At 43.5% G+C, this 12,003-nt stretch overlaps 1 protein-coding gene across 2 annotated transcripts in view; it reads left to right on the top strand.

Moving 5' to 3' along the window:
• Positions 1–10,985, top strand: part of LOC147020836 (dnaJ homolog subfamily A member 1-like) — a 44,353-nt gene extending 33,368 nt beyond the window's left edge. For both annotated transcript variants that reach the window (XM_085896505.1, XM_085896506.1), the window contains exons 8-9: positions 4,916–5,016; positions 9,680–10,985. In XM_085896505.1, coding sequence (XP_085752631.1) covers positions 4,916–5,016; positions 9,680–9,898 — 320 coding nt within the window. In that variant the 3' untranslated portion in view covers positions 9,899–10,985. The remainder of the gene's footprint in view (positions 1–4,915; positions 5,017–9,679) is intronic.
• Positions 10,986–12,003: the final 1,018 nt, after the last annotated feature.

The following is a 12,003-nucleotide window of genomic DNA, read 5'->3' as shown; positions in this document are numbered from 1 at the left end:
CTGGGAATATTATGACAAACAAACTACAGTTGGAAGCTGTCCGAGGCTCAGTGGCGATCGTGAAGAGAGCCATCGGCACAAAACTTTGAGAGCAGAAAACGTCACAGAACCTCCATAAGATACGGGATGAAACTTTGCCACCACAACCTGTAACGGGCATGGCATGTCCACACACCCGCGGAGAGTCCGTACAGATCCAAATCTACCCATACTGTATGTACCACGTCCATGTGTGCTGTAAACGTACCTCTACCTTGAAGTAACTGTCGACTGCACATCCCAATCAGGACACGAGCTGTACTGCACAGCTTGGAAAGTGGCTTTAGCACTTGAGCGCTCCAACGGAGCACCTGGCTTGGCAAGCGATTACCAATTACCGTCGATACAACTATGCACCCGGAAACATCCGTGCAATATCCAAATTGGACAAATCAACACTTTTTTTTTTTTTTTTTTAGTCTTAACTGCTGATATTTTCAAATCTGGAGATTACATTTTGTTATAATCCTTGGTTTAAGAGATTCTCTCGCTTTTTCATAGCCACGAATACTGGCGTCTCCAGCCATTTATAAACATTGCAATATATCCAGCGATTCAAAGCTATGATTAACAGGCATTCGATCATATGAGTGAGGAAAGTGGAAAAAAAAACAAAAACCTTATCGTTAAGAAATCGTTGTGGCCCTGTTACATGTCAAGGCATGATTGAGCAGGCCAAAAATCATGATGGCTTCAGACCCCAGCGAAGTTACCCAGGAAACGCCTTAAGACCCCAGTGAGTGAGGCAGCTGAGGATCGCCTGATAAATGATATGATTAAATAATGCTGTTAATTATCTTCAAAAGGGGTGTTTTAATTAACCCAGACACCCAATCTTCACTCTTTCACTTCCTTGGAGTTTTCTTAGTATGCATGTAAAGATTCAGGCTGCTAGGTTTCATGGTTTTGGAGTTATTGAGGACACACACACACGTACACACACACACACACACACACACACACACACACACACACACACACACACACACACACACACACACACACACACTGCCTTTTATTCGTGTAATATATTCATGGCCAAAAGTCTGTGGTCACCTGCTCGTCCAACATCTCATTCCAAAATCATGGGTATTAATATGGAGTTGGTCCCCCCTTTACTGCTGTAACAGCCCCCACTCTTCTGGGAAGGATTTCTACGAGATGTTGGAACATTGCTGTGGGGATTTGCTTCCATTCAGCCACAAGAGCATGAGTGAGGTCGGGCGTTGATGTTGACGATAATATCTGGCTCGCAGTCGGCATTCCAATTAATCCCAAAGGTGTTTGGGGTTGAGGTCAGGGCTCTGTACAGGCCAATCAAGTTCTTCCAAACAGATCTCGCCAAACAATTCCTTTATGGACCTCACATTGTGAATGGGGGCATTGTTATTCTGAAACAGGAAAGGGCCTTCCCCAAACTGTTGCCACAAAGTTGGAAGCACAGAATCATCCAGATTCTAGAATGTCATTGTATGCTGTATCACTAAGATTTCCCTTCACTTGAACTAAGAGGCCGAGCCCGGACCATTATTCCTCCTCCACCAAACTTTACAATTCACACTATGCATTCGGGCAGGTCGCGTTCTCCTGGCATCCGCCAAACCCAGATTCATCCATCGGACTGCCAGATGGCGAAGCGTGTTTTGTCACTCCAGAGGACGTGTTTCCATTGCTCCAGAGTCCAATGGTGGTGAGGTTTACACCACTCCAGCCGACGCTTGGCATTGCACATGGTGATCTTAGGCTTGTGTGCGGCTGCTCGGCCATGAAATCCCATTTCATGAAGCTCTTGACGAACAGTTTTTGTGCTTTCGTTGCTTCCAGAGTCAGTTTGGAACTCGGTAGTGAGTGTTGCAACCGATGGCAGACGATTTTTCCACACAACACATTTCAGCACTCGGCAGTTCTGTTCTGTGAGCTTGTATGGCCTACCACGTCATGGCTGAGCTGTTGTTTCTCCTAGACGTTTCCACTTCACAATAACAGCACTTGCAGTTGACCGGGGCAGCTCCAGCAGGGCAGAAATTTGATGAACTGATTTGTTGGTGAGGTGGCATCCTATGACGGTGCCACGTTGAAAGTCACTGAGCTCTTCAGTCTGGCCCATTCTCCCGCCAATGTGTGTCTATGGAGATTGTTTGGCTGTGTGCTTGATTTTATGCACCTGTCAGCAATGAGTTTGGCTGAAATAGCCGAATCCACTAATTAGAAGGGGTGCCCACATACTTTTGGGTGTGCGTGCGTGTGTGTTTGCGTGCGCGCGCACGCTGAGTTTCGCCACCCCAATTGCCTCCTGTGCGTTTCCTGCCCAGAGAGTGGCTCGGCGCCATTTTCGAATCATTTTCCCATGCAGTGACGACGCGGTTTGGTGACTTTCAAGTTTCAGAATCTCATCCCTGGGCACACAGCAAAGTGTCTGGATAAAGGAGGGATTTTTATTTTATTATATGTCCCCTTGTCTGTGTGGAGGCACCTCAGAATTAGATTTAGTTTACCGCATGTTCCGTTTTTAATGATTACACTTTGAATTTTTACCATTGTAAATATTTGATTTGTTTTCATCAAACCCCGTATATATTTAAGTTGCTTGTGTTTTCGAGTAATATACCCTTGTGCTGTGCTTCCGTGTGCCTCCGTCCTCGCCACCCTCCCGTTCCCGCACGCGCCACAATCTCCTGAGAATCTTGGCTCGAAGCCTCCAAGGGAGGTCGGGGCTCTCCGTCCAGGTCGGGGCTAACCCTGTGGACACTGTGCGTGCGTGCGTGCAGGATTGGGGCGTTTTGCATGAAACGTTTTTAAAGAAGAAGGCACTTCCAACCAAAAATAAAAATGAGATCTACTCGGCTAATTTGAGCAAAAAAGCGAGAGCAGACCCAGTCTCGGGGCAACGTTTCACCGGCTTCATCAGTAGTACACCGGGAAAAAAATCACAGAATTGTCAGATTACATCCATAAATGAAAATATAAATATATGGGGGGAAAAAAATGAGAAACATGCAGGTGAGTGACCCAAGACATTGGGGAAACATGGTTTGTATGCTTTCACAATTTGTAAGCACACCCTGCTCGTACTGTATATTGTTGCAATGGCTCCCAGAAGGGTACATGAAACGGATGAATTCCATTGGCAACAATGATCCACATTGTAATGTGGAAAAATATCATGAGAGATGACATCCAATCCTTTCTTTTTCTCCAACAACCTGACCTTAGTTCATGAGTTTGCTGTTGGACCCCATCATTTGACATTTGACATCCTGCCTCTACTCTCTCAACAATGGATGGAGGCCCTCACCGTCGGATATAATGTCAGGACTGTCTCTCTGGACTTATCTTAAGCATTTGATACATTCTGGCACCCTTCCTTGATCTCCAAACTTTCTGCTTGTGGCATTCAAGACCACTTCCTCCACTCCTGTCGTCAGCGTGTAGCTCCAAACAGGATACTCTCACCTCTTCTCCCTTTCGAGGCCTGAGTGCCCTACATTGGGCCTGGTCTTGTTCCATATCTTCAACAATGGTTTTTCCGATTCCCTGGAAAATCCTGCATTTTTCTTAACTGATTATGCTACCGTATCTGCCGTATCATTTCTCATCTGTCAGACAGACGGGCAGTCGCCTCTTCTCTCTTGAGGCAGACTATGATATAATCAGCTGGTCCAAAACTTGGAATATGCCTTTCATCCCTGACAAATCTCACCTTCATTCTCCCATCTACTTTCTGAACAAACCACTTGAAGAGTTTGAGTCACTCAAATGTTTGGGCCTCACCATCAACCATCATATTCCTTGGGCAGACAATATTTATTGGGTTGCCTCCAAAGCCAGCCACTGACTGGGCATCCTTTGTCGTGCAAGGTCTTTCCTTGGCCTTTCTGAAGTTTTCATTCAACCTACCAAGGCCTTCATTCACAGCTTTCTGAAGTACTGCTCTCCCCTTTAGGTTTGCACACCTGCCTCACACCCTGCCCTTCTTGATGTCGTGGAAAGGAAGGCCGTCTCGATCATTGGGTCCCCCCCCACGACGTATAATTTTAGTTGTAAAAAAAAACCCGATGTTGAACACGTCCTCCATTTCTCAGACATGCATTTACCAATGTTGTTCGAACTTGACACGCACATAATGAATGATGGTTTACATATGCACGTCATTTTTTTGTTGAGATCAGATCCAAGATGGCCGACTGGCGTCTATTTTGTTATAAAATGTGTCCCCAACCATTTCCCAGACATGCACGGTCCGATTTTATTCAAACTTGGCACAAGTACAGTACATGATGGCATACACGTACCCCTCACTTTATTTTACAATGTGGTCAAAGACGGCCGACTGGTAGACTGTCAGCCATTTCAGTTGTTAATAAATATGGGCTCGCCCTTTAACTCCTACAGCAAAATTACTAAAACGATGGCTGTGTCATTTTGTCTTTTTTTAGTTTGTTTCTTTTCTGTTTAATCTTCACTGTCCCATTCATCTTCACTGTCCCATTCGGCTTGTGTGCTGCTTGTTCACCACCCTGATGTGTCCTCTCTCTCTCCCCTTGATCTCACTCTCAGTCTTACCTAGACTCTGCTGTTGGTGTCTCCCCCCCCCCTTTCCATGTTGTTCCCTTCCATTCTGCTCTCGCTCTTCCATGAGCCTCCATCATGTTTAAAAAAAAAAAAATGTGGAAAATCTTAACCAGCAAATATGGTTGGAAACATTGCCAGAGGATGGTGATTGTGGGTGAGCTGTGAACTGAATTTGGATCTGCTGGTAGATTTCTGCTTTTGTCTCATAAAATGGACCATGTTAAAATTGGTGCTTATCTGGAATTTATTTATTTATTTATTTAAACAATGACAATATGGTATTTTGCATTTCATGTTCTTTTAGGAGATGTGATCAAATACGGTGATACAAAATGTGTGTTGAATGAGGGTATGCCCCTCTACCGCAACCCATTTGAAAAAGGTTTGATGATCATCCACTTCAAGGTATGAGTGTTTTTGTTTTTGTCGAACTTGTCGAATAATATTATTATTGATCGGCTTGAGTGTGAGAATTGGCAACCTTTTGTTTGTGAACAATCAAATGGCTCGGCATAAAGTTACATTTTATTCACCCTCCCCCTCTCCCCAACCCCGGGGTGGATTTCAGTTTCAAGTCGATGCTTTCTGATAAAATAAAATAAAAAGGAGTGTTGTTTTTTGTCATTGCTCAATTTTGCCAATGTGGAATCTCAGACCGCTTGTCCTTCCCAGGTGTTCTTGCATCATAATGGTGTAACTGCACTGAAGCTGTACAACTGGTTTGATTTGTGTTCTTGACTTATTTTTGGGGGATTGTGACCTCACTTTCATTGTTGCGCCTTTTTGATCATAACTTGAATAATTTTCCTCCAATTTCCATGGTTGAGTTTTATGGATATATTGTACATGGGAACACAATTTGTTTATTTACACACTATCCCTAAATGTTGAAGGTCAAGGTCATATGGCGGTCTAAAAATAACGTACCATCATTGGATCGCTGGCACTGGGGGGAGGGTCGCTTATCCTTTGTGATCACAGATATTTTGTTATTTGAGCTTTCTCCACGTTTTTATGCCTCCATTGACGAAGTCACCGGAGGTATTATGTTTTTGGGTTGTCCGTCCGTCCATGCGAATTACCCTCGCCAGAGGAGAGGGTATTGCGTTTGGGTACGTTTGTTTGTCCACACAGAACATGAGTGTTTTTTATCTTGCCAAAACGAAGTTTTTGTAAGATATGTTAGTCAGCTTGTATGTTTTTTCTTCAATCGCTTGTCGAAATGAGAAGAAATTTTCACCACATGAGCGACAACTCGTGTAGAATGTTTTAATGATGAATATGATATATAGGTCACGTGGTGTGGCAGCTATGTTGGAAAAAAGAAATACTTTGGACCTGTATCTCTGAAACCGCATCATGGAAAAAAATTAAACTTGACACATGACAAGTACTCATCGGGAACGTTTTTTTTATTTTTTTTTAAAAAATGGTGTCATAGGTGCCTTCATTATGACGTCATAATTGCATACATAGAACGCTAAATCCGAACAATATGAGAATGAGGGGCATCTAGGGATAAATTGATCCACCGAAAAAGAATTGATGATTTCATCGGTCACTTGGTTCGGCAGCCCGATTGCTTTAAAAATAATAATAATAAAAAAAGTTCAAAAATCATCTCTGAAACTGCTGAACAGATCGAGCCAAAACTTTACATGTATGACCGCCAATCCATGAGGAACAAACTTCTCACATGTGACATCATCGGTCACATGGTTTGACAGCCATATTGGATTTACCCTAAAACCTATAAAAAAAATCATCTTCTTCAGAATGGCTGGACAGATCAAGGGGAAACTTCAAACAAATGTTCCCCAAGCCTTGTGGATACCAGGGTATTCACGAATAATTAATAGATCCCATGGTCTGGTAGCCATATTGGATTGAATGAAAATCTTTTTTTTTTTAAAAACATACATTTTCTATTTAACTGCTTCATCAATTGATGCGAAACTTGACAATTATCATCCGGTATTGAGGGGGAATACATGTTTTAAATTTCAACCTGATTGGATGCATGGTCTGGTCGCCAGAATTATTTAATATTTTGAATCTGCGTTTTGTGATTTAAATCAAACTTCATATAAGTTTGTATAATGATGCAATAATGTTGGTGGAGACATATCTGGCAATGTTGTGATGTCGAAGAGTGCCCTTCTGTCCTCCCCCCACCCCCAATCTGCCTCTGAAAACGACCGTGCTGTTGAGAGTGAGGCTTGGAACCGCTATGGGGACTTGTAGCCTCTTTGGTCGTCATTTGGGAGCGAGACTGAAGTGCCTGGGTTTTGGCTGGATAGCTGAGAGGTATGCACACGAGATTGGGTTTGAATCTTGACCTGAGGTTTTGCAGGCAGGGCAAGACATTGTGTATGATGTCCTTGAGATGGGTGTTAAGCCACAGGGCCCTTCTACCACTACTGGTCGATGTTGGACAATAAAGATTCCACTGTCTATTGCTAAGAGTATGTGAGTTACATCACCAGCATCCTGACCAGATTCCTACTCCCACCCCAAGGATGAGTGGAGTGACGATCATCTTTGTACTTGGTTTTATCAAACAATTTGCAGGGGTTCCCAGTGTTGCCCAGTGCTATTCTAATCTGTTCTAATATTAGCTAGTGTTGGCTTTGCAGTTAGGGTGGTGGCTTGGGATCCTAGGGTCCAAAGTTCAAGTCCCGTTGGCCGCTGAATTAACACCAGGGGGTTGACTCGGCCTGTCATCCTTCCAAGGTCGGTGAAATGAGTACCAGTGTACTGGTAATCGAGACACTGCGTCAGTGGCATATCAGCACTCTCCTCCCACCTCTCGCTCTTTCCCTATCGGTATTCCCATCAGTGAAGCGACGGGTGGTATTTGCTGGTTATAAAACAAGACACCGAGTTTATTCCTTGTGAAAACGGCACGAACCCTTGTGAGTAATAATGTATGAAATGTACAAACAAAGAACACTAGGGAGTTTATGATCATTCTAAAATCTACCAAGTCTGATGCTTCAAATCGTACGAGTGTAAATTCCGATGGGATGGAGAGGATATTAAGGGCGTAAATCCTTCCCTCCACACTTTTTTGGCTGGGGAGGGGGGGGGGTTGGTGTGGGGATGATCAATAGGACCCCCAGAATTTCCCATGCTGTGAAAAAGAAATGGGCAAATATTACAAATAATTTGTTAAAAACAAACAATGAAGCACGAAACATTTCATTCCGTACATCGTCTATTTTCTGGATGTTTGAAGTGTTTTTTTTTTTGGGGGGGGGGGTTTATCCCCCGCCGCGTGGTGGAAGGGGGATATTGTTGTCACCCAGGTCGTCCGGCTGTCCGTCCGTCCGGGCGTCAACATTTATAGCTGTGAGTGCGATAACTCATAAACTGTTCGCCATATAGATTTGAAATTCGGGTCACACATGTACCACCTGAAACGGAAGAACCCTCTTGATTTTGGGTGTGGCCGGATCCAAGATGGCCAACTGGTGAAAAAAATGTTTTTTGTAATAAATTGAAAACTGCTTATCTTGATTTCAATTATTTTTGGTTACTACGTTCCTCACCCCTGGGGAACTTTTTTGAGATGATGACCAAATGGTGTCTTGTTTCCAATTCACCTCCCTCATTATCTGGAATATGTATGACCTTTTTCATTCAATGGCGGGGGATTCCCCATCTCTGATTGTATATTTTTTCTTGAAGTGGCCAGTGGGCCTTTTATCACATGTCTTTGTACTCAGTTTACTGGTTCGGGGCCGTTCAAAAGACGGAATTTTTTTTTAACACCCGGGGTGTTAATGATAATCATAATAACAACCATTCCTTTCGTGCGATGAGGTGCTTTGGGCTGCCGAGGCAGTTTCATTTGGCTAAGGAGTACAGTCCTGGACGGCTCGCCACGCCGACGCAGGATACTCAAATGGCTTATCACCCCAGAAAGCTGGTACTCGTTCTAGACATCGGAAGGATGACAGGCTGGGTCAACCTACCTGTTGTTATTTTTTTCAGGAAAAAAAAAATGCATTTGGGTTCCCCTTTAACCCAGCCACCTTCACCGTTCAGCCAACACCAGGCTGGGGGTGTTGATTACGTAAGTACTTCAAATCTTTTTTTTTTTTTTTTTTTTTTTTTTACGTGACTGTCGTGTAACACGGAAGTGGGGGGGTGGTGGAAGATTTCCAATATCGTCGAGATGGATTCACGTCACGGTTTCAAAGGAAACCACGTATCTGTGATCACAAAAGGTAAGGGGGCCCACCATGCAATAATGTCCGTATGTTTTTCAGACCACCATATGACCTTGATCTTCATTGTTTTGGGATAGATTGTAAATTATGAAAACGTGTCCCTAACTCAACGTTGTGAAAATCAGAGGAAAATTATTCCAGTTATGACCAAAAAGGTGTTTTTTGTTAATTAGGTCAAGGACACGAATCTAATATCAGGTGCACATCTTCAGTGCAGGTACGCTATTATGATGCATAAACATGTTGGAAGGCCAAGCGGTCCAAATTGGCAAAATTGAGCGATGACAAAACCCTGTTTCTCGATGTTTTTGGTAACCAGTGAAATATTCAACATCTTGGTAATGAGTAAACCGCCGACCATGGCGTCTTGCAAAACAACCAACATGGCATCATTCCACTTTAGCATCATTCTCTTCATTTGATGCGGATGTGTGGCCCAATCTCGGGAACCTGTTTCACCTCTTCTTTTCCTGCGTTGAACTCCAATGGCTTCCTTGTTGACTAGCAAAAGAATAACAAGAAAATCAAAACTAACCATCGCATTAAAAAAAAAAATTGTTAGGCTTTCGTCAAATATTCTATCGTAGAGCTATTTGCAAGTATCTACAACTATTTTTAAGCATATCTGTAATATAAGAAAAGGTAGATATTTAAATGGAGGTCTTAACCTGTTTAGATTTTCTTGTGCAGATTTATTTTCCTCTTGGCCTCTGTTACCAGTGTTTGGCTCGAAGTCTATTTGATCCTTCGACGGCGCTTCGTTGAAAAGATTGAATTTGTGAGAAAAAGAGGATGTACCGTTGCACAGTCATGTCTCGACCCTTTCCAACCAGGTGGTGTTCCCAGAGCCGAGGTGGCTCCCAGAGAATAAAATAAATGAACTTCGGGCCCTTCTGCCGAGTGCTCCAGAGCCTGCTATTTGTGACGATGTGGAGGAGGTGTCCCTTGTTGACTTGGAGCCTTCCCGGACCCAGAATTACAACGGAGAGGCCTATGATGACGACGACGACGACGAACACAATCACCCTGGGGTGCAGTGCCGAACATCCTGAGAACTTCTCCCTTGTGTGCGTGTGCTGCGTGTGTGGGTGTAGCGTTGGGGAATACAAAATTAAATTAAAACTACAAACGACACCTTGTAATTGTAAAATGAGCCGAATATGAACAAGTGATTTCCTTTGTTTTCAGTGAGGGCACTTTCTCGCTGCTTTCGAGGCCTGCTCATTGTAGAGAAGCAAAACATGTACCGTCTTGCAATGATTATGCACTTTAGTTTGCCAGGCCTGTTTACATTGATCACAATGCATGGTTTTTGTGTTTTGAGGCAGTATCGTGGTTTGTTTCCCTCTTATTTTAAATTGCCATAATGTGCATGCATTTTCATCAATAACCTTTGACCGTTTTTACTTTGAACACAGCTGAGGTTGCTGCACGGATCATGTCCTTCAATTGTGAAATCGCTACCTTTTGCAGCAGAGCAGGAAAGCGTTGCCCCCCCCCCTCCCCCAGGTGAAAGGTGTATGGTTTTTGGCTTTCTTTTCCAGCCAGTCGAATGAAAGCTAAATGGCCATTCTGATGTGATGGGAAGTTGTAACTGCAACGAAGTTTATGAAGTCGTTACTGTTTTTTTTTGTTGTTGTTGTTGTTTTTTTTGCTAATGTGTAACGTCTGTGCAAGCTGAAATAAAAGGCAGAGGAAAAAAAATTTCTCCTCCTCTCCTCCTCCCAATATTATCAATTTATTTGAAGTACTTGTGGATACATCTGATTTAGAATGGCTGATGGGATGGCTTGGCATGTGATAGGATGGGAGGGCCTGAGAACGATAACATTTCGGTGACAGTTGGCACCACCGTCTGCAATGTCGTGATGTCCGGTTGGACGAGCACTTGACAAAGTTTCTGTTGACTGGGCTGAACGGAATACAAGTTGGAAGTAAATTTAGATTCCTTCCGCTAAATTATAAGACTTTTCTTGTTTGGCGACGATGCGTGAAATGTCAACTGTTCGAAAACGAATGTGCTGGAGTTCTACACTTATTGATCATAGCCTATTCTCATAATGCTGCACACCTGAGCTTTATAACAGCAGATGTCTGACCTGCCAATGTTTGATGGAATAAAATTGTATGGAATACTAATTTGGACTCTTTGAACAAAGGCAATGTTTTGTAATTTTCAAGTGGCGAGTTCGAAGTTGCAAACCTGACCAATCGGCATGATTCCATGCCACACTGTTCTTGCAACTCCCATCCACTTCACATCCTAGAACCTGTTCCCTAGCTCTTACTACATTGGATTATTGACCTTTGTGAAATGCAGTGCTGACTGCCTTGCAAATGGCTGACTGCAAGTTATTGGGAAGCAGAATGTTTTCATGACTGGAAGGGAATGATGTTTGTGAAGCTTAATTTCAGCTTTTGTACGTTTGAAATGCTTTAGCAGCTTCCAAAAGTAATTGTGCTGAGGCTGCTCGAGCTGGCACAACAACAACCAAGACGTACGCACGCTCACCTCAAAGCTGTGCATGCTGACCCAGCTAATAAGCTCTCATCCTGGTGTTTCACAGATGGGATGATTCAATGTATGGACATTAAACCGGGTGTCCCCTCTGCTGGCATCAGTTGAGATACCATGGCGTCCTTTGTGAAGAAGAGGTGAGCTATCGCCTGTCAGTTTCCAGTTTCCTGTTGGAGTGGCGACCCGCCCTGGATTCCCTCGCCAAGAAAGCGTTTCGGCAGAATTGCTGCTCGATGTAGAACATGGTACAAGATGAAGCTTCAAGAGTGTGATTTAGTTTTCTATAAATGCAAACCTGACGACAATGCTGAAGCCCTCGTCTCATTGTATCCGTCTCCTGGATTTTATGGAATTGGAAACTCCCATGATGGAGCCAAACTACAATGATCTGTTGCTTTCATATTACAGGCAGGTCCATGCTCTGGTTTTACCTTCTCTCCACTGGTTTCGCTCTCTTCTGTCTCAGCACTCCAAACCTCCTGAACTCCAGGATGTATGTTGTTTTTCTAACAAACCCCTCCGAGTTAAACTTTCAAACTACATCAACTCTTGTTCCTCACTTAACTTGTCTGGAACCACCTTCTGAAGGCTACTCTATCCCATTGTAACATCCAGAACTTCAAGGAGTTGGTGCACAAT

This window comes from Eptatretus burgeri, chromosome 9 (assembly GCF_056783735.1).
Source record: "Eptatretus burgeri isolate ZD-2024b chromosome 9, Ebu_testis_v1, whole genome shotgun sequence".
NCBI classification, from domain to species: domain Eukaryota; kingdom Metazoa; phylum Chordata; class Myxini; order Myxiniformes; family Myxinidae; genus Eptatretus; species Eptatretus burgeri.
This window is presented reverse-complemented; position numbering and strand designations above follow the sequence as displayed.